We start from the raw sequence: 23,863 nt of genomic DNA, 5'->3' as shown, positions 1-23,863 counted from the left end.
CAGTGCAGAGATTCAGTTTTGCATAACTTTCATACCTCTTAACAAATGCTGTAGATCTCTGTTGTCCTAGAAATAGAAAAATATGTATATTTTTTTAATTATGTGTAAGGTTTAAACTATACCTTCAGAACATGTATTTTCAAATGGGTTTGCTAATGCATGCCACCTGAAAATGATGCATGAATAGGAGCTGTTTTTAAAGTACTTGAAAACAAATGAAAGAACAGGGAGGAAAGAATCACTGGAGTCTGGAACATTGCTAACAGGTCTCGTGCCTTTTAAGATTGATTCATTCTGCAGGCTTTAATAACACAAACATAGACCATGCCTTGGGTTAACGTGCCAAGATTTCTAATGCAAAGAAAGTCAAGAGTGGGATCTGTATCTCTGTTAGAGACTCAATGCACATCAAAGTGCTAATCCAGCAGCTTGGTGAGGTTATTGAAATCCATCCTTGCTCAACTATCCATATCCTTATTTTTGTCTCTCTTGACCATCAGAGACCATCTCTGGTTTTCATCAGGCGTGTATCAGAGCAGCCTAGTTTCTATTATGTACAATAAAATCTTGCAAACAGCTGAAACTCTGGGGTTAGTGTGGAAATAGGAAGAGGAATGATGGAAAAGATGTAGACAGATCAACTCAGTGTCTTACTTCCTATCCTTGCACAATTGTTCTCTGTGGTGTGTGTGTGTTTTTTTGTTCTTTTTTTCCCCTATGATTTTGTCAAGTCCTATGTGTTCAAAAAATGGGTTTAGTGTTCTATCTGTAGGCTGCCCTATAAATACATCTCACTATCAGCAGGTTCTAACATTAAGCCTGCATTTCTTTTCATTTCATCCCTTTCATCCTATCTGTGTTCCAAAAAAGCAGCCATCTCTTAAGCTGCTGCTAATACAGTGTCGTGACCGAGAAGTGGAATTTTGCTCAGCATTTTGGCTTTCACTAAGATCTGTTTTCAGCAGAGACTATGGCATTGTCAATTACACCTGCATTTGAATATAAAGATTATCTTAGAGGAAGATAGATGCTTTAAGCATTCAGTGTAGTACCCCTGGGAAGAAAATGTTTCTAGATCAAGTGAAATTTGACTTTATCAGAGGGAATATTGCAATCAGACTTTGTCCCTTTTCCATCTGCAAAGTAATCTGCAGAATCTAAGCAAGTCTTCTCTAAGGGAAATATCATGTCCTGTTGCGAAATAACTCTTCATTTTCCAAAACACTCTTGCAGCTCAATCTTTTCCATACATGGAGTACCATCTCTCCAGCACACTGCAGTAATGATGCCCATTCTGTATACAGTGTCTGTGTGTTTTGTTTTGTTTTGTTTTGTTTTGTTTTTTACAAGGAAAAGGATTAGGCATGTTGAAAGCACTGGTGTTTACTTCAGGAGAAATTCATCCAAGACAAGTGAACCGTCAACACCTACTTCTCAATAAACAACTGTCAGGGATTTGAGTAAATGAGGGCTGTGTGTGTGGGTGTGTGTGTCTGTTGGTTATTTAATTACTCCATGAGTCTGCTTGTATCCCTAGTAACCTTCATGTTTTCATTTGAGTTATGCCATAGCTTTGTAGTTATTTTTCCCAAATCATGACTGGTTCTGAGACCAGATTGTTACACGCCAGCCTGGCTTTTCTTGCTGCCTGTGTTCCTTTAGCGTGGGCAGAAAATTTAAACAGGAACCTCTGATCTCTCTTATGTGCTTTAGTGGGGGTTTTGAGCTGCTTTGATGCCTCTTAGACACCTTTCCTATCTCCTGCATTAAGCCTTGTTCACCTGAAAAACTCAAGCTTTACTGGGTTCCCATCAGGATATATTGTTTGGAAAGGAGAAATTTTAGCTTCAGTTCACCAATAAAGAGCACAGCCTCTGTAGCTCTAGGTTTTTACCCAATAAATGAGTAGACATACCACATGCTGGTTAAAACTTGTAGGTCATGTACTGGCCAGGGATGCTGGTGTTGGGCAAAACTACTTACCAGAAGGGGAAGATATCTCAGTTAAAACATGACACACAGAGCTTAGATCAGATAATCAGATGTCAGAATCACAGGATGAGCCTCTCTTCACATTTTCTTGGAAAGAGTTTTTCATTAAGATGAGTGTTTTTCTGATCTATGAAAGTCAAAAACTCCTGAGTTTCATCTAGTTTTTTTGTTTGTTTGTTTGCTTGTTCTTCATCTTTCTAATCTGCTGCTCTTTGTCTTGTGTTCCTTTGAGGAAATAAAGTAGATACCTTCACTTCAGCAGCAACACACCTGGAATGGTGCCCTCCAAAAACACCATAAGTAGAGGCCAAGGCTTGGTTCATAATCAGTGTGGTCAAAATCCATAGGCCACACTGCTGGAGAGCTTCCTATTCTCCATGCCTAAGTCAGAGGTCAGACAGTGTTGTCTTTTTGGCATTTTTTGTAATGATAAGATTTTATGTGCTTTTTTCTCTGCTGAACAATGAGGCCTGGTGAACAGAGCCAAAGAATCAAAAGACAGACAGAGTAAGGTATGCCTGCCTCAAACCACAGCAAGGCCTTGCTAATCTCACAGCAATTGCCCACATTCTGCTGAGAGGGCTAAGCAATGCACTGCTCAGTGGGATTAAGCTGCTCTGGAAGCACCAAGAATGGAGCAGACATGCTCTTGTGGGAAACAATCTATGGAAAGTGCAGGAGAAAAGGATGCCTAAAGCAGGAGATGCTGCTCCATGAGTAGCAGGCGGATAGCCTAGTTGCATTCTTCTTGTGGCCAGTAGCTCTAATATGTGGCTAATAGAATTTACATAACTCAAGATCATACTGATGAACTAACCTCAAAAATCTGAACTGATGTTTGAAAATGAAGCTAGAAGTGCGAACATTTAACATGTGACTGACTTGAATCCCAGTAACAGATTTTCTCTGTATCCAGATGTCCATTTGTATCATGTAGCATTTGCAGAGAGAGAGGGTGCAAGGAAATGTTAACCTCTGTTAACTTTGAAAATGGCTGGGTTTAAATTTGAATGGCACATGTAAGTTTGTTCTTTGCTTTCCAAATCTTTATTTGCCTGGAAACAAGACTGTGGTATATCCAAGATTATCTGTTTGCTCTTCCATGGTTTACCTCAAAAAGAAAAGAGAAGTCTTTCATTCAAGGACAATTTTAATTAATACTTTGTAACGGTAGAGCTTGTATGAAAAGAATGAAAAATTCTCTGCTTCAAGGAGGAGTGATGGCATCAAAAATCCCCAAAAGGTTCATAGCTTACTGTATTCAAAACACATTTTCAAAGAAGTGCATGGATCTCAACAAGAAATAATAATGATAGGTGGAAATCTTGAAAGTATTGCCAGAAACAATTTAAGCCTCCAAACAGTTGCCTGGTTGGAAAATGTTCCAAGAAATTCTTTTGTCAAGGCATGGCTCAGCAATGCTGTGGAACAGCAGGAGGAGAGTTAAAAGTGTATTACTGGACACCAATGTAATTGGGGCTATACTCATCATGCCTCCCTTCTGTTAGCTAATTCAGAAGCCTGAATTATTTGTTCAGGTGCCCTATATAGTCAGCAGAGTGATTTAGTGTGCTCTGATTTCCTCTCTAGAGGCCTTACTGACAACATGAGGAACTTGGGCTCCTCAACCAGGTGATAGTAAAGGTTGGGTGGCCAAAGCCATGACCTCAGTTCCCTGCTCTGACTGATGAGCTGCAACAAGCTGGGGAGCCAGTTCCTGCAGTATATTCATGGGTGTCATTTCAAGCCTGATCTTATATCTAACTAGGCTGGTCCAAACTATAGAGTTTGCAACAAGCAGCTCAATCATAAGGAACACTCAGATTTGGATCCTGACCTGAATTTCTTATTTTACCTTCAACTCTATAATGTACATTTTTTTTTCTTTTCTTTTTTTTATTCCTAACTAGAGACCCAGTTTCTGGAGGACAAGAGCTGAAAGCACAAAAGCTTTTCTTTAATCACAGCCTTTTCCTATTTTTCTCTAAGAAAAACCCTAGTGAGCAGCAGCCAGCCCTGCTGAGATGTAGCCTCAAGTGTCCCCTCCTTCGCAAACCGGAGGAGTACAACAAGTCTGCAAGGGAAGGAAACCTAATTACATTGCACATGTTCTAATTTAAGTTGCTGTGGGTTGCTGGGATTTTGAGCAGCAGAAGCATGAGGTCACTTCTTGCCTGCGATCATGTCTTTTGCTTGGTGAAAAGTGTATAGACTTGATAGCTTTTCCTGGTGTAATTACCTCAAAGGTGGACAACTGGGGATCTTACCCACAGTCTGGGCTTTCTTTCTTTGTGGGGGAAAAAAAAAATCCATATTTAAAATTAAACATCTAACAACATGTATACACGTGCACAAATGCACACAGTTGGACAGGGAGAGTTTTACATGTGTGTTGTGGTCACAGATGTATGAATAACCCATTTTAATATCAGCACAAAGCTAAGGAACTTAAAAAGCATAACTCATGTGTAGTGTTTGCAACATAGAAATGCTAGCCTCCTACATCTGAGACATCTCCAAATCCCCACTGGCACTCTGTGAAAGCCTTCTTGCTGCTCTAAAGCACAGCTCCACATTTATTCTGCTTTTGCAAAACACCACTTGTTTCCAGTTGTGGCTTTGATACTGATGGTCACTTCTGATGGAAAGTCATCATTTCATCCAACTTGGAGCCTTTTTATTTTCCCACCCACACTTACACACAGTCTCATATAGCAAAGCATCAGCGTGTTTGCTCTTCAGCTTTTGCCAGAGGGGTATGATTTTAGTGATAACATATAAAAAAGTATAAATACATGCAGATCGTACTTGCCCCGCAAGGGCATTTTAAAATATATTTTCAATATTTATTGTTCCTTTCCCATTCATTTGCGTATAAACCAAAGAAGACCTACACTTCATACAGGAATCATTGGTGGAATTCCCACTTGCCTCTTTTTCTTACTGTTTCAATTTACAGAGCATTCCTTGTTTCATGCTGGTGGGAGATGTGTTTTATGATCACTGTCTGAATAGGCATTCATTTATTTGAAGTCACATTAATCTTGATTGCAAAGTGCCTTGGTAATCTGGACTTGGGACATTGGTCTTGGGGACCTCCATGGGCACTGGAAAAAGTGAAGGTCAGGAAGCCCAATTTCTTCTCTTAGCACTGGTGGAAAAATGTGGAAAGACACCGGGTAAATTGCCTCAGTACTTCTGAATAATGACTCCTCTTCCATGAGTTTTTTTGGGATTCACTGGTGATAAAATTTAGATCACTAAAAGGCTTTTTGCTCCATTTGAATGATGTGATGGACATCATTCTGTAGACCATGATGGAAAATACCTGTAATAAACTTCTGTTAGGTCTTTTTTTTTTTTTTTTTTTTTTTTTATAATACATCATTTACCGAAGTGCAGTCTTTGTGCACACCACTGGCTTCTCCTGAAACATTCACTTGACCAGTAGAAGTAAATCCAAAATATGTTATGTGTGGGGAAGGGAAGCTCTGGAAAGCTCAAAGAAGCTCTGTTTCCCTTCTTTTCTTCACTGGAGATATTACACATACAGGTATCTGGTACCCTCAGTAGTGCCTAACCTACTCCAAGAGAAAAAAACATAAGTTAGAAATTACTGTAATAAGTCTTACAACCTCCAGGCAGGGAGATCTGAAATTCTCAGATATCCATAACAGGCTGAACAGTCTATAGCAGAGCTGTGCACTGAACTAAAGTCTCTGTCACTTTAAAGTGCACATTTTCCAACTTTGCCCTTTCCATAGTATTCCACAGGGGCCACCCATCGCAACTGCTGATAAGGTCGTGTGCAGGGTGGGTGATGAATCTGCACTGATTTCAGAAGGTTTTTCTGTCTGCTTGCAGAAAATAAATACGCATGTATCTTTGACAGAAATAGTTGAAGGGAGAATGTGCAAGAGTAAGTGCATTGCTTAATCAAAAACAAAACAAAGAGAAAAAAGAAAGAAATAGTAACTTAAAATTCAGTGGTTTGAGATTTAGATTTTGTTGCTTATTGTCCCCCTACAATCCTAAAAAACATTACTGAACGCTAAACATGACATACAAACAGACACTTCCAGCATTTCAGAGGTTTTGCATCTGGGCTTCTGTTCTTAACAGGAGAGAAATGTAATCCAAATCAATATGTTTCTCTGTATTTAGGAAAGAAAAAGCAACATTTTTTTTAGGAAAAAGAAATGGCAGCCAGTGCCTAAAAATTACCCCAGTGTTCCTCATGTCTTCAGATCCAGGATGTTTTGATTTTGTACACTTCCACAGATGTGTGTGATATTTAGATCCAGACTGGAAATCTGACTTTGTGCCTCATTTGGAAGCTCAGGGCCAAATCTCAGTTAAGCCCTATTTGGTGAGGACAGGGTCAGCCTGGAGGAATATTTTATATTTATTCACCTCTTGGAAGTCCATGTGTGTGCATGCTTAGCCAGCACAGAGGAATTGTTACAGGAATCACAACAACTTCCCCTATACATTGGTTTCCTGAATGCATTGAGATGAATGTGTTTTTCTTTGCACGTGCTCATCTTCACTCTGGGGAGAACTGCATCTCACTGGGCTTGTCAGGATGTAAAGGTCCTTCCTAGTAAATAAATTCTGCTGTACCACTGGGACAAGCTGCTTTACAGCAGCAGGGAATATGGCAAGTGAAATGAATTGTTAAAAAATGTGAAATATTCTTTTTTGGTGCCAAGGATGAGGAAGAATTGCTGGGATGAATCCAGAACTGAGGTGTGTCTAGGGATAGAAATGATTCCAGGGGAAGAAAGAAGAGGCTCTGAGCAGTGAGATTTATTACACTGGGATATAGCCTCCCAGAGGAAGGGCTTGAAGACACATTGCTGGAATTGCTTAACAGTTGGTTGGACAAAACACTTGAGGATATAGAGAGGATATATGGCCACTGATTTTTAAGGCTAGAAAGAGCCATTGTGATCACTTAGTCAAACCTCTTGCATGACTCATACCAGGAGATTTGCCTAGATGTATTCCTGTTACAAGTCCAATATCTGTCATGCACTAATGCATATCTGTTTGAAAAAACACCCAGCCTAGATTTACAAGAATCTTCCAGTAATTGAGAATCCATTGCCATGATAAGCTGTTCTCATGGTTATTTCTGTTTCCTATTAAAAATAGGCCAGGTTTCCATCTTACTGTTGTTAGCTTCTGCTTCAAACCCTGCATCTGTCTGCTAAGCTGAAGAACCTGATTTGAAGTCCCTTTGGTGTACCTCAAATGCTTGCAACACCACTATCACCAGTGCTTTAGCTCATCTGCCTCTCTCCTCCATTAACTCTTGGAAAAACTTACCTTCTACCATCTCTACTGACACTGATCCTTCAAAATAAGCTATATTTGGGGAGGAAAAGAAATAAGATGAATAATTATCCCTAACTTTGCTCCCTCAGGAATGGACAAGTGCATGTTGATGTCTGAAGTGTGTACTGTCTTTCCCTGATATACCCTGTGCATCACAGTAGGGGATAGTGGACTGTAACTTTAGTGTCAGTATCTTTATGGAGTTACTCAACTCAAGCACACAGTTAGCACTTAAGAGGAAGTAATAACAGCACTGGGAATGGTTCTGTTTCATCAACATGTGTAGAGTGAAGAAATGTATTTAGGTGATTTAGTAGAACATGGGCGATTAAAAGAGCAACACTCTGATGTGCTGGCAATACTGTACTATCTCTGCATGTAGTCTCATGGTTCCACTCATACGAGAGAACATACAGAGAGATCTCTGAATTTTTTCAAAAGTCAACAGCTAAAAAGTTTTTATGGACTAGATCATCTGTGTCCATAAGCAAATCCTGAGCCAGGAGAGCTACAAGCTTTGCTGTTCTGGATACTAATCCCAGATCTGAATTCATACTAAAAGATTTTCCACCTGTTTATTCAAATACATGGATGAAAGAATAAGGATTCAATGAGCTGAATTTTATCCCAGGTTTCTTAGGTGAGATGCCAGAGAAACCTAGGAGGCCATTTAAGCACAAGGTAATGCTTGGTGTGCCTTACAAGCCTTTTTTTTTTAGACTGCTGTACCGTGTTCTCTCCTATTTTTCCAGTCCGTGCTGCTGCTTTATTTCTGTAGGAAACAAACCTAAACTTGGTCATGGCCTTTAAGGATTGCTGCTTTACCTTAATAAAAGTGTAGTTATTCCAGAGTTGTTGTGAAAATGGCTGAGAAAGTCTTGAAAGTATAAAATCAAGGGACAATTAAATCTTGGGTTCAGCTCCCTAATGGATTTCCATTGGAGATTCACACTTAATAAAATACAGAAAATTGCGTTTTATTTTGGCACATAAATACTGATAGTGGGAGACTGTGGCATTTAGAAGAGAGAATCACTGCACCAGAAAACTCACTTCAGCAAAATGATGCAGTCCAGTTGAGCCCCTTTTATGATCTGAGAAATGACTGTTTTTATAGCACACTAAATAAAACCTGCTATTCGAACTGGAGGTTTATTAGTAAAGGTGATTCTGTGATAGCTGGGGAGGGAGGAGAGGGAGGAGACACAGGGAATGAACATCAAAAAATAGATGTGTGTCATTCAGAAAAAGCACAGAAATGCCCCCAAAATGTGATATCACTCATCATCACCCCAACTACCACTGCCACTAAAATAATTGATATCAACATCACTGTTTCCTTGTTGCTCCAAAACATTTTTGCTAGCCTGGTCAAATTCCCACTGATGGAAAAGCCTTTGCTATAGATACAGTGAGGGAATTAACAAAAGCATCTAGGTGGAAGAGGTGCCTGTGGGGAGCCACATCCAGAAGATGATAAAATTGGTCCAGAAGGATTAGCCAGGGCAGTTTGTGACAATAATGCCACCCAAAACTGCTGTTCTTATATTCTTGTAAGAGGACTTGCAGATGGGTGTTCACATCCTCATAGAATGCACCCATGCCTCAGATGTCCCAGTGGATTGCTTGGTGTTTTTCTTCAAATCTAACTGCTTAGTGGTGTAAATGAACTCACCTGGCGGAATACTAAAGCTGATTGTTATGCTGTGGCACAGGACATCGTCTTTAGACAAGAAACAATCTGCTGTCACACTTCTGATGTCTTCAGCCTCCACAGCAAAACTCCCCAGAAACAGTGTCATGCAGTTGCTGTTAGTACTAGGAATATGGGGAAAGAGATTACATTTTATTCAAAACATCTTTGAAAAAAATGGGCAGAGGATGGATGTAAACTGAGAGGACAAATCTGAAATAATACTTGTCCTGTGGTTAAACTGCATATGGTTTATGTTTCACTGCGTGCTTGTTTGAATTGTTGGGAATGACAGCACAAGAGTTTGAGGCTAGATGAGTGTGTTCCTGTTCTCTTTCATCACAAGATAATTATTTTACTGATGAAAACCAAGGAGAATCCCACTCAGGAGATGAAGATCAGCTTTTTGAGAGAGTCCAGAACATGGTATACATCCCACATCAACTGCTGGCTCACAGAGAATGCAGTTTTGAGTACATACCTAGTGAAACTAGAAATTTATCATGCATGATATCTTCAGGCAGATTTTCCAAAAGGAATGAACCACCCACATCTTGCTGCAGATCAGTTTCATTTTTCCAGGGTGAATTGGTAGGGCAGGACTCACCCTTTGATGCAGAGAAGTGGAAGAACTTTCATTTCCTTCAATATATTTAAACCCTTTTTCAAATTTTCATGAGATTTAACCCAGATACACCAAATAGATGTTCTGGCAGATTTCTGGACTTTGTGCTAATGCTGTAGCACATGCATTATACTTCATGCTAGACCTTAGCTACAATCAGGATGCTTTGAAAGAATTAATCTGGCGGTCAGTAACTGCTAAATGAAGTGCATGCTAAAAGAATGATGAGCTAACTGACTGGAGCTCACAGCTTTTATGAGCTTTTCTAAATGCCTGTTTTCAGGTGAATTCAGCATCTCCTTGACATTCAAGGACTCAATTTATAATCAAATTATTTAACTCTAGTGGAAAGAAGCATTGGCCTCAATGGAAAAGCCATTTATAATTCCCCCACCCGTTGGAAAAAAAAAAAAAAAAGCATTCAGGATAAAGCTGCAATTCCTATAATAAATGAGGGATAAAAGAAATCTTTCAATGCAAATTAAGCACTGCAGGCTTTTAAAAATTACAGCAGAAACTTGGAGCACACAGCTGCTCACATCCTTATTTCTAATTTAGTAATCTGAGACGTGCTGAAGCATTAATGTTCCGGACAACACCACAGACGTTTCAGAGATAAATACTTACTGCTAGCATTTCTATAGAGCCAATAGGACTCCACACATCCTGGGAACCCTTCTGCCATTTGATTTTTCCCCTCAAATACTGAAGTCACAGAGGAAGGAGGAAGAGCATGAAATGGACAGTTCAACATGCAATTTTTTACTTGTACACTAGCTCCATGGAACTATAGCACTTCTGAAGGGATGGAAATACATTTCATATATCAATATTAAATTTCCTGTGTCAGTGATGCTATTAGGTTTATTAGCACAGCTTCTGGACAAAAGAAAACAAGAAGTTTAGCAAGGCATTTTCCTCTGCAGACCCTGGCTTCTTGGGTGTAATGTCCAATTGAAACACTCGCTTAAAACTCTTTGCACTGGCTTAAGGTCAAGCAAGAACCAAACCAGGGCTGTCTCACCAAACCTGCATTAGTTCCATTATAGTCCATCTTAGGCAGTGTTTAATTGTTCTCTACCAGCTGCCTAAAGTTAGGCAGCAAAACGTGTTATGCTTAAACATGATACTTCAACTGCATTGTTATGTCAGTGGTGACGGGCTCTTTGTTGGAGATGACAGAAAAATCCCATTGTTTAGAGTTTTCCCAGACTCGGTGTTTAATACATAGCCCTGAAAAATTCAGGGTGGTTAAACATTTGATAACAAAACTGTGTGCAGAGATGAGCTTATTCTGGAAGTAAGGAATGGATGAGCTCCTAGCTCCAAGTCCAACCTTTATAAATTCACATTTTGTTGCAATTTACCCAAATAAAATCCTCAATTACTGTTTGGAAATTGAAAATGTTTGAAATGTAGCTGAACATTGAAATAGTGTGCAAATCATCCAGTTTAAAGCAGTACCAAAATTAATTTGGAATAACTGTAGAATCTGATAATTACAAAGCAAATCAGGATGCTTTAGTTGGAGTGTATGAAAAACTACATTATTTGCAATCATGTGAGCATCTTTAGACCATTCAGTAATCTTTGTGTATTGCTTTACCATTTCTGTAAGGATAACTGTTTTAGATAAGCATTATCAAAAGGGTTGCAATGCAAAAACTTTTGTTTTATCATTTTACTTAGTTATCATGACCATGCCCATGGTAAGAACAACAAGCTGCTTTTGCTGCAGCAGCAAATAACAACACCAACTTTCCCATGGAACTTCACCTTTTCTGTGTTGATAAGATTACACAAATATCTCAGGGAACTCAGAGGTGTGTAACAATGGCAGTGAAAATCTGCAGGGACCCCCAGCACCTTCAGTGGAACTCTTCTTGATTTGCACAGCATTGTACCACAGTCTGCTATGTTTATGTTCAGTGAATGGACACAAACAGGTGATGCTTTGCTTTTAATTAACCCACTCTTAGCCCACGCTGTGTCTTGCTCTCAAGTAGTCCCCCCGCAGCTTTGTGTTAACTCTTGCTTCTCTTTCAATATCTAATGAATGATCCTCAGTTGTGTGAATGTGGTGGTGTTTCGGCTTTGTGCTATTGCAGATTCAGGGTTTTAGGGAAGGAGTGAGCTCTGGAAGTGCTGAATTTCATACACTCTCTGGAAAAGTCCCCTTCTCTGGGACAATAATGATGAATTTCATATTAATGCCTGATGACATGTTTCCCGTACATATTTTAATTGGAATTAAAGCCCCTATTATCCGTTTTGAACTAGCTTCAGTGGAGTTTCTTACAAGACGTTACTGCTCTTTGCCATTCTACCAACTGTCATATTCCAGTTTGTGATCCCTCCTCCCCAATTACAGTCACTAAAGACCTACGAGACTTCCTAAGCCCTTTCAGACACTTGCTATTACAAACTGACCCAATTCAATCAAACAATCCTGATACAAATTGACCACAGTTACTGCTAAACCCATAAGACATCAGACCAGAGCTAAGTTCCTCTAAACCTGGAATCTCCTCCACCTAACATGTTTTATTTACAGAGTAAAGTTAACTCAGGAAGGTTCAGTGCACTCACCAAAAGATGTGAACTGTCTCCAACCTTTTGTTCTGATTATAAGCTTCAAGAGAGCTGTTTTCAGTTGCTCCACTGGGACATAAGAGGAAATGCTCAGTTTCAGTTTTGAGCAAAAGTATGAGCTGAGCTAGGATTATTTATTCATGTGCTGGAGCAGGATATCTCAGACTTTTTCTTCCTCTCAAAGGGTTTTCTTTTGCAGTAACTTATTTTCATGCATGTCTAGAATGCAGAAACTGAAGACAAAGCTTTTCAAGAGGAACAAATTACCTGGAGTTTCTCCTGTTTTTTGGAACTCCATGTAAGGGACCAAAACAACATCTGTTGTTTTTAGAAGGCAGGTGCACATTGTATTTTCATCTTACCTTCACTGCAGCCAGATATATTCATTCAGTCCTGAAAATCTCAGGCTGACCTTTTGCCCCACCAAAGAGCTGTTTTCAGCATCATGTGGATACATTATCAGCATTGTCTTTAACTTTTTCAAAGCTGAATTAGGAATGAATGCAGCCTTGCCTTTTCTCAAATCTGGCTAGGTGCAAGGAAGGTCCAGTCTGCATGCAATACAGCTCCCTTAGCAGAGTGCTGTGCCTAAGCTAATATACTTCTCTGCATGGCCTGAAAACAATCTTATGACTCAGCATCAACCAGCCCAGGTGGCCAACAGACCAAACGCTTGCATACATTAAAGCAGTCACCTCACTGATTTCCAATGAGATGTCAGCTCCTCATTGCCAGAATTGCTACCAAAAATGCCTTTCAGGTTCCTAGATCACAGAGGGGAATTGAACAGTGCTTTTCTGAGATTCTTGCTTGCTGGAAAAAGGCAGGAGTGGCCCTGTGAAAAGGCAAACACTTCCAAAGTCTCTAAGTGATATTATTTGTTTAGGAAAGCCTTTCCTCTGTTTCTTTTTCTTCTTTTTTTTTTTTTTCTTTTTTTTTTCTTTTTTAATTTTATTTTCAGCCTATGAAGAAGAAACAAAGGATGGTGTGTCCCCAGAGCATACTCTGATGTGTCACTGTGGATGCCAATCCCCACAGACGCTCCCAATGTTATTAATTTTTAAAACAAACTTGCTGATTGAGGTTCTGACTGCCTTTAAATTGTCTCTACAAGGAGACTGTGTACTAATTAACCCACAGAAACAATCAATGATGTACCTTTTTCAAGTTTCAGGGTGATTAGAATATGAAAATGAAGAGCACAATGGTGCAGATGTTTTAAAATCACAGCAGACAGCAATTAGTGACATGGGAACCAGCTGCTTATCTCTCCATATAAAGCCTCTTAATAGGGAATTATACTTGAGGAGCCATTACACAGATGGATCTGCGAATGATTTAAAGAGGGGGCGTAGTAGTATTAACTTTGATTTGCAAGCCAGATTCCTGACAAGCTGTATGTGTGTTACCTCTAGAATAAAAGTGTATTTAGAGTAAAAAGGTACCGCACTCTGTAAGAAACTAGGTTTGCCTCAGGTGATATCCATGTGTATATTACTTTTCTTTTTTTTTTCCCTTTTTTTTTTCTTTTCTGTAGATTAGTTTGGATTTTTTTTTATATTATTATTTTTTATTATTATTATTTTTTCCCCTCACATTACTGGAATCTTCTCCCGTTTTCTGCTTTGGGATTGGAAGTAGTGCATAGATCTGGAGACAGGCTCAGAGAGGACGTGGAGGCAGAGTGATATATCTAGTAGTAAAAATGAGAGTCCAGAAGGAACAGATTCAGCCACTGGGTACTCTTTGTAGAGTAAGGCACTATTCATCAGGAAGGTGGCTATAATATATCTTTCTTTTTTAATGGTTGAGGCCTGCATGCCTGAAAAAAGCTATCAAGACAAGTATATCTGTAGGTGCATGGATACACAGGTGTGGCAAGGCGAGTGAAAGCACACATTGCTATCTCCTTTGCTCTCTGTCTGGTTCTCCTCAGTTGCTTGTAAACAGGATGTATCTTGCTTGTAAGTCTACTCACAACTACCTGAAGTGAGGACTGAAAGTCATGAGCTTGTCACTAAAACCATTTCACTAACGATAAGAGGATTCATACATCACTTTTTTTTAGTCTAAGTTTTAGCGTATACTGGGTTGTGCTGCTCAAACTTCCTTGCAGTTACAAAGCAGAAGATACCTTTGCTTTAAAAAGTAAAAATGGGATTATTAGCCACTAAGGCTTTCTGGTAAACTGAATATCAAGAGAAATATTGACCAAGGCTAGTGATAAAATGTCATGGATTAAAGTATGTTTCTACTTTCACATCAGATGAGTGGGAAGGGTCCTGGTCCAGAATAGTTAGCTGCTAAAGAAAATCCCTTTTAATGAAAGAGAAAACTACAGAGACAGGCACTGAAGTTTGAAGTATTTTTAGTATATCATAAACCAAAAAGTAAACAAAGGTTAATCATTTCACTTTTCAGGAAAAATCCCACTATTCTTGGTGCTGGTCTCAAACTGTGCTGCCATAGAACTTTTTCGAGTCAAAAGCCCCTTGATGTAGATCTATAGAGCTGCAGCATTTTACGTGCTCACCAACAAATAAAATAATGAATTTCTGTTTAAGGTACCAAGATATAGGTTTTTGAAGAACCTTGTTAACTCTCACCTAGCCCCCCTTTCCCAGAAGCCCTGATATCCTACAGTAGGTCACCTCAGAGGTTAGATATATTCTGCTATCTCTTCTTTGCTTCTTAGGGTTGTGCTCACCCGGAAGGGCATGATGAAGCCTAAATGTTAGGACCAACGGGATCAGAAAGTACAGAAAGATACACTACAAAAAGAAATAGATTTTGTTGCATTACTTTCCACAAATTTACTAGTGCTTTTAAGAAGACTGTTGCCATGCATTTGATATAGCCTATGAAACCCAACCTACTGCAGCTGCATGCTCTCTGGTTACTCTGGTCTTCTCTGCAGAAGAATTATTTTGGGATGACATGGACATGTCTGGCTGGGGAGAGCAAACTGTAAACGTTATGTTGGAAGGAGTATCATGAGGAGACCCAGCGGACTGCTTTGTGCAACAGCAGATATATAGTTTGACATCCCATTTCGGAAATGAAGTTCTCCATTCCTGCCGACTGGTTGGTTTTTGAGGCCCTGTTAAAACTGGAATATTTATCTGTGTGGTTAAGTGCCTCAAGCGTAGGCACCTTTGATGACAGAGGGATATCTTTCTCATGAATTGTAAGATTAATGTTGTGGTGGCCTGTGGTGCTGGAGTAATGACAAGGCTATCATTAGGGATATGTTGGTAGTTGCATCACAGTTTTATAGCGTGTGGAACAAGGAAATGAGGCTGGAGGAGTCAACTGATATATCAGCACTCATCTCTGATATACAGCTGGCCTCTCAATGCTGAGCCCTTATTAACAGCTTTAAATACAGAGATTATTGCTCCTTTTAAAACAGTGTGTGTGTGTGTGTGTGTGTGTGCAGTGCAGTTGGAGGCACACAGGTGTTGCTAGCTTGTGATGTTTTCTCTTGCTGTGGTCAACTTCTCTTTTTCCAGATGAAATTGTTCAGGTTGTTTAGTTCTGCAGCTCATCATTTTGGAAATAATGTGACGGACAGGAGTTGCTTTGACAGCAGCCACAGGGCTGAGATCTCTGCCTTGGCGTGGCCCCAGGGGCTGGGAAAGACCTCAACTCATTATTTCTTTTTTTTGAGTCAGAAATTGTACACTGGCAGAAAATGTTTTCTGTGAGGCATGACAACATATTAAACTTCATTCTGAGGACATGGAAGCAGGTGGGCTGTGTTTTCCCTTGTATTTTATTGAAGGAGGACATTGGTGTTGCGCTATGGGAGCTGCGCACCCCTAGGCCGCGGTGCGGCTTGAGCATGGGAGGCCACTGCGAGGAGGAGAAGCTGATTCCTTCCCCGAGTCCTGTTTATGCTTTTGGCTCTTTTCTCAGGCTGAAAAAAAAAAAAAAAAAAAAAGAGTGTGTCTCTCTCCCATGACATCTGCAGCTCCACCGCAGCTGCATGCTTTCATTTTCTCACTCCACAATTCCTGGAAATCTCTGCTTTCCCTGAGTGTAGCTGGTCCATATGTACAACAGCTGAACTATCCACAGGATTTAAGAGTCCCCAATTACTCTGCAGACAATGGACCAGAACAACTTCATCGTTACTGCCTATTCCAGAAAGGACACATGTCCTTTTTCATGTGAATACTAAAAATACTTCAACATCAAGTTGCCTACAAGATGCATGTTTGCTGGTCACTAAATAACTTCCTGTGGACTTGGGGTGTTTAGCGCCTTTCAAATCCCTCTGAAATTGCTCAGAATCTGAGGATGCCTAATATCCCAGAAGACTAGGTCTCAAGGAGCTCAGAACCATTTTGTGCTGACCCCAAAATCTCTGTGGCAAACAACCCAAGCAGGGATCTAATGTAATGCTGCTGATAGAAACTTAATTGTAACAGCATGTTTGCAGAAACATGAGACACTTAGCAGTTGTTTTCTATTGTTCTTTCCTTAGTTACACATTTATTTTAAGTCTCTCATCATTTATTTGGTATTCGGAACGGTGTCATTAGAGTTTGTTAGGAACAGTTGTTTGCTTGTTGTACTAGGTGCTCAAAATCAGTTGCACAGTTTGGTCCGGAGGTTTACAAAATATAACATCTGAATGTGACCAGAGAAAACAGATGGCTAGAAGAGGTCAGTGAGAGAAAGTAAAATGTTTGTTTGTTTCATTGTTTTTTACATTTAAGAGTATAGAAAAAGTTCACACGGCACACACATGGCATACAGGGGATGAGGCCCAGCCAGCACAGGTTCATGAAAGGCAGGTCATGCTGGACCAACCTCATCTCCTTCTACTACTGGGTGACCAGACTGGTAGACAAGGGAAAGGCTGTTGACGTAGTCAACCCCTAGACTTCAGCAAAGCCTTTGACACAGTCTCTCACAGTATCCTCCTGGGGAAACTGGCTGCCCATGGCCTGGACAGGTGTACCCTTCTTTGGGTAAGGAACTGGCTAGAGAGCCGTGCTCTCTAGTAGAGTCCAGCTGGCAACCTGTTTCAAGTGGTGTCCCCAGTGGGGTCAGTACTGGGGCCCATCTTCTTTAATATCTTTATTGATGACTTAGATGAAGGGATTGAGGGTCCCCTCACTAAGTTTGCAGATGACACCAAGTTGGAAGGTGGTGTCGATCTGCCTGAGAGTAGGGAGGCCCTTCAGAGGGATCTGGATAAGCTGGGTCACTGGGATGAGGTGAACAGGATGAGGTTCAACAAGGCCAAGTGCCAGGTCCTGCACTTTGGCCACAATAATCCCATTCAGTGCTATAGGCTTGGGGCTGAGTGGCTGGATGACTGTGAGGAGGGTAGGGACCTGGGGGTGATGGTTGATGCTTGGTTGAACATGAGCTGACAGTGTGCCCAGGTGGCCAAGAGGGCCAACGGCATCCTGGCCTGCATTAGAAATAGTGTGACCAGCAGGAGAAGAAAGGTAATTATCCTCCTGTACTCAGCAGTGGTGAGGCCGCACCTCGAGTACTGTGTTCAGTTTTGGGCCCCTCACTACAAGAAAGACATTGAGGCCCTGGAACATGTCCAGAGAAGGGCAATGAAACTGGTGAGGGGTCTGGAGCACAAGTCTTATGAGGCGCGGCTGTGGGAGCTGGGATTGTTTAGTCTGGAGAAGAGGAGGCTCAGAGGAGACTTCATTGCACTCTACAACTTCCTGAAGGGACGTTGTGATGAGGAGGGGTTTGGCCTCTTCTCCCAGGCAACAAACAAAGACTTTGGCATAATTCTGCACTTTCTATTACCCCTGTAGTTTGAAGGCTTACTGTCAGATTAAAAAATGTATAGAAGATGTTGTTTACCAACAATGCAAACAGCAGATTATTAAAATATAAAGAGAATAATGCAAATCTTGAACTTGACAAGTGTACCTCACACACTGGATGCTATGCTTATCATTTTTAACCACTGATTTTTTGGCGATGACATCTACATAGAAATTTAAACAAGTAGTGTACATCTTTGAGGATTTTGGCTTCATGGGGAGATAAACTTGTAGGTTTTCCTCTTGTTTGTTGTAGCTTCCTAGATAATTCTATATTCCTGTTGTTTACAGCAGTGGATTTAATTTTGAGCATCAAGTTCTGCTAGGGATTATTTTTAAGGAAAAGCATTCTCATTGAGAGGCTGAGTTACACTATTCATCCATTGGAAGGGAGTATTTTACTCATGTTTTAAATTAAAAATCATTAAAAGATGTTTCCTCTGCATTTTAGCATTTATAGAAATATTTCCATTGTTTTTAGAGTGGGAAAACACACAAAAGTTGTTTACAGTGCACAAATCTGAATGCAAATTTGACTGAAGTATAAGAACACTTTATAAAGGCTCCTAGCTGTTATGAGCACTTTGGCAGTTGTCATTCACTATGCAACTAAAGAACTGCAGCCAGTGGTTGTGACTGGTCTGATAAACTAACATTTTTTCTTTTTTTTTTTCTTTTCTTTTTTTTTTTTTTCTTCTTTTCTTACCTTCCAGGTTTATGATAGGCCACAGAAGCATTCTACCTTGCACTATGATCCAGGCCTCCAACAAGACTTCACCGGTGATACCTTAAAATCAAAGCACCAGCAGAAAAGTAGCAACCAGCACCATCTTGACTGGTCAGCAAGCTCCAATACTGGATCCACCTCTCAAAGTTGCTTCATCAACACAGAACCCAATAGAGAAGCTGTTAGTGCCACCAAGGTCACCCCTCCCGAGCCAGGAGTTTCCTTTAGTAAATCCCAAGCAAAGAAGTCCTGTGCCAGCAGCACATGGGGGCAGCTGTCTGTCAGCAGCAAAGAGCTTGCCATCTGCAGTGCAGTCCCATCACCCAACAACATTGGTGTGGCTGCTCAGCCAAGCAGTGCCTCCGAGTGCAACGGGCTGTTGCCTATTGGTGATCAAGACGGAGGTGTGCAGCTGGAAGCTCCTGATCAGTCTGCTGGGAGTACAAAGAAGAAGTCCAGCAAAAAGGACTTGATATGTCAAACCATCCAAACTGCTGACATTGAGTGGGTGAAGAGCACTCAGAAAGCATTTGACAGCAAATGCCATGACAGCATGGAAGGAAAAAAAGAATCTTATTCGATGGACAGTGTGTTGGATGCGTCACCATCGAAACAGAATCCCGCTTCTGCTAGCACCTGTGAAAATGACACTAGCCACGTACGAATTACTATCCCTATAAAGTCTCCAACAACAGATACATCCAGCCACAAAAGGAAAAAAAGGCAATCTACAAAATCTTCAATGGAGAAAGTTATCCAAGAGAAAAGTCTGCCTTCTGGGCTTGCTATGAGCGGTGAAGTAGCAAATAGGACTATCTCTCAGTCAGAAGGGAGTAAAAAAGATATTCGAGTCACAAAGCCAGGGAAAGTGATTGAAAATGAGTCCCCCTTAGCAGCTATTGACAGCAGTGTGCTTATTGACAGAGCTTCCCCCAACAGCGCCACCAGACTCAGAAAATCTGTAGCTGTGACATCTACTCTCCTATCCACTGATCTCCCCACAGCTAGCAAGCTGTCTGAGGTCCAGCACCCCAAACTTACAGCTAAACGGCGATGGACCTGCAGCAAACCTAAATCTATCCTTCGGGAGACCTCCATGACAACATCTGAGAAGATGATGGTGGAACCTCCTTCAGCCTATCCTATCACGCCATCCAGCCCTCTGTATACCAATACAGACAGTCTTACTGTGATCACACCTGTCAAGAAAAAAAGAGGACGACCAAAGAAACAGCCTTTGCTCACTGTTGAAACCATTCATGAGGGAACATCCACTAGCCCAGTGAGTCCAATCAATCGTGAATTTCCAGGAACAAAGAAAAGAAAGAGGAGACGCAATCTGGCCAAGTTGGCCCAGATGGTCCCAGGAGAGGACAAGTCCATCAGTGATCTCAAGTTTCACAAAAAGGTTGGAAAGCTCGGGGTCTTGGATAAGAAGACTATCAAAACCATTAATAAGATGAAGACCCTCAAAAGGAAGAATATTCTCAATCAGATTTTGTCCTCCTGCTCTAGCAACATAGCTCTGAAAACAAAAATTCAGCCGCCATCTAGTGCTGGGCCAACAACCATTGATGCCAGACTAGGGAAGCAGATCAATGTCAGCAAGAGGGGGACTATCTACATTGGTAAAAAACGGGGCAGGAAGCCAAGAGCAGAGCTGCAGCCTCAACCAGAAGAACCTAAGACAGCCATGAAGCACTCAAGGCCTGTTTCCAGCCAGCCAGAAAACCCAGCAGTGCCTTCCAACCTGCAGTCACTTGTGGCATCTTCACCAGCAGCTATTCATCCGCTTTCGACACAGTTAGTGGGGACTAATGGCAACCTTAGCCCTGCAAGCACTGAAACAAATTTTTCAGAGTTAAAAACTATGCCAAATCTTCAACCTATCAGTGCTCTTCCTACAAAAACTCAGAAAGGAATGCACAGTGGAACTTGGAAGCTGTCTCCACCCAGGTTAATGGCTAATTCACCTTCCCACCTCTGTGAAATAGGTTCTCTAAAAGAAGTTACACTGTCACCAGTGAGTGAGTCTCACAGTGAGGAAACCATTCCAAGCGACAGTGGGATAGGTACAGACAACAACAGTACTTCTGACCAAGCTGAGAAAAGCTCAGAATCCCGCCGGAGATACTCCTTTGATTTCTGCACCCTGGACAATCCAGAGGCTATCCCATCTGACACCAGCACAAAAAACAGGCATGGTCACCGGCAGAAACATCTCATTGTGGATAACTTTCTCTCTCATGAGAGCATGAAAAAGCCAAAGCACAAGAGGAAAAGGAAAAGCTTGCAAAACAGAGATGATCTCCAGTTTCTGGCAGACCTTGAGGAACTCATCAATAAATTTCAAGTGTTCAGGATTTCGCATCGTAGTTACACATTTTATCATGAAAATCCATATCCCAGCATCTTCAGGATTAATTTTGATCACTATTACCCTGTGCCATATATCCAGTATGACCCATTGCTCTATCTTCGCAGGACCTCTGATATGAAGTCTAAGAAGAAGCGTGGTAGACCTGCCAAAACCAATGACACCATGACAAAGGTGCCTTTTTTACAAGGGTTCGGTTACCCTATTCCCAGTGGGAGTTACTATGCACCCTATGGAATGCCTTACACATCAATGCCTATGATGAATCTTGGTTACTATGGTCAGTATCCAGCTCCTTTGTACCTGTCTCACACGCTCGGAGCGGCTTCCCCATTTATGAGACCTACCGTGCCCCCACCCCAATTCCATGCAAGCTCTCATATGAAGATGTCCACCACTGCCAAGCATAAAGCAAAACATGGAGTGCACCTACAAACACCTGTGGGAATGGGCCTTGGAGACATGCAGTCCTCTTTGGCTCCTCCAAAGGTTGGAGGAACAAGCCTTTCAAGTGGCCGACTTCACAAAAGGAAACACAAACATAAGCACAAGCATAAGGATGAGAGAATACTGGGGACACATGAAGATCTGAGTGGTCTCTTTGCTAGCAAGTCCACTGGCTTCTCCAGTCACTCTATCAATGAAAGGCTAAGTGGCTCAGATAAAGATCTCTCCTTGCTCAATGAGAAAAGCAAGCATAAGGAGAAACAGAAGCACCAGCATTGTGAAACTGGACACAAAGGCTCAAAGAGCAACTTTGAAGTGGATACACTGTCTACCTTATCACTTTCTGATGCCCAGCAGTGGACACAGAGTAAAGATAAAAGTGATTCAAGTAATGATCCCATTGACTCTTGCACAAAGAGATACTCTGGTAATACTGAGAGTAATGCAAGGTCAGAGTCCCTGGACATGTTTGGTGAAATGAATTCCTCGAGTGAGAAACGGGATAACGATGGAAGTGGGAATAAAAGAAGAAGCTTCGAAGGGTTTGGAACTTACAGAGAGAAGGACATTCAGCCCTTCAGGATAAATAGAAAGGATAGAAGTACTTATGATTCTTCTGCCTCATCTGGTAAGTTCTGCTTTATTTTATTATACCTTACTGCACTTTAATTTTAATGCTGAACAGTGAGACTTGCAATTTTCAGTAATTATATTCAAGTCATTCACTTATCTGACTGTTTGTAATTGATTCTTATTTTCCATCTAGACTTTAGGGTTACTGACAAGAAAGCTGGCCACATGTTAAGCTGAGACCTACAGAAGTAATTGGGTTGTTAGGCAGCATTTATGAGTATTTCTCTTGTGTATTTATCCTTGCTTGTTGCACTTCCACCAAACTCCACCCATTACATTCTACAACAGCAGCAATTATAACACCTGTTGGCAAAGCAGGCAACTCTCTTACTTGGATCTAATGTCTCAAGGTGATGGTCGTTGCCCAACCCTTGGGAGTACAGCCACACTACTCAGCAGAGTTTCCTTTCTTTCTCCCACAAAGTGTACAAAATCCATTTGTTGAAGGACTGAGCAAGATGTATGGCATGTTGTGGAGCTGGATCAGTATTCCCTGACTGGTATGGTGTACCACTGATCCAGAGGGACCCAGGATGGTGATGGATACACTGAATATATAGAGTCTCTTGGTACAATCATTGTGTGAATCTGTCACTTCTAGTTGGTAGGTGTGATGTAAAGTGACTATCCTGAAATCAAGTGGCTGAAAGAAGGGACTGGTGTCAAGGAAACAATAAACCCTGACTGACTGTGAAGAATTTGAGGATGTATGACTTGGAAATATAAGCTAGGTTTGTTGGGAAGGAAGAAACTCTTTTGGATACTAAGGACATCCATTCCTCTCCCACAGAATTGAGAAGGGGAAAAGGAATCTGAATCTTTCCTGAAAGACTGAATTGTACTTTACAATAGGAAGCTGCCTTCATGCTGACACAGAGGCAGGTGTTTTGCTGCAATATAAATGAATTTAGCTTGGGAGCAAGCCCAGTGCTTCTGTTCCACCATAAATTTATCACACAGTAGGTTTCATACTTGTTGGGAAAAGGGTGAGCTTTACTGAACCAACCAGCAGTAGATGAGATTCTGACGTGCTAGCAAAGCGCTTCAAAGAAACATAATTTAGTCTCCAAAACAAAAACAAAAATAAACAACAAAAAAAAAAAAAAAGGAAGAAAGAAAGAAAAAAGAGAGAGAGAATCAACAGAGAACAGGGAAGAAACAGAGAATGTGTATAACCTGCGAATGTGAGCCTCTCCAGTTTTTTATGGACTTGTATCTGATTGAGATGCAAAGACTGCTCATACTTAGGCCACTTAGACATTTCCATTTCCTTCACTGAGACCAAGATCTGGGCTGTTATGATAAAAATCAGTCTGAAATGGGAGCTTATCCCATGAAAACTCCCCTATTTGCCATATCATACAATATCAGACCAGTTGTGACACCCTGAAATGAGAAACACAAAAATGTTGGAAAGAGACTGCATTCAGTCCCAAGTTATATGAGAATTGTTATATGCCTGTCGAAGAACAAAATCATTCTCCAGAAAGCATTCTGTAAGCTATCGCAGGAAGGAAGTTGTGTTTCAGCAAACAAAAGTATTTGGAATTTTTGACTAGGTTATTTCTATTGTCTATTGAAAGCTATTGATTTCACAGTTTGATAACAGTTGGATTTTTAGCCTCTGCCT

The 23,863-nt window shown here is 40.9% G+C and overlaps 1 protein-coding gene across 4 annotated transcripts in view; it reads left to right on the top strand.

Annotated features, from left to right (window-relative positions):
• Nucleotides 1–23,863, top strand: part of SETBP1 (SET binding protein 1) — a 269,348-nt gene that overhangs the window by 171,383 nt on the left and 74,102 nt on the right. For all 4 annotated transcript variants that reach the window (XM_015277426.4, XM_001233853.7, XM_046905640.1 and 1 more), the window contains one exon: nucleotides 18,763–22,228. In XM_015277426.4, coding sequence (XP_015132912.2) covers nucleotides 18,763–22,228 — 3,466 coding nt within the window. The remainder of the gene's footprint in view (nucleotides 1–18,762; nucleotides 22,229–23,863) is intronic.

Source organism: Gallus gallus, chromosome Z (assembly GCF_016699485.2).
Source record: "Gallus gallus isolate bGalGal1 chromosome Z, bGalGal1.mat.broiler.GRCg7b, whole genome shotgun sequence".
In the NCBI taxonomy this organism is placed as follows: domain Eukaryota; kingdom Metazoa; phylum Chordata; class Aves; order Galliformes; family Phasianidae; genus Gallus; species Gallus gallus.
The sequence above is the reverse complement of the archived record's forward strand: the minus strand, read 5'-3'. Positions and strand labels throughout refer to the sequence as shown.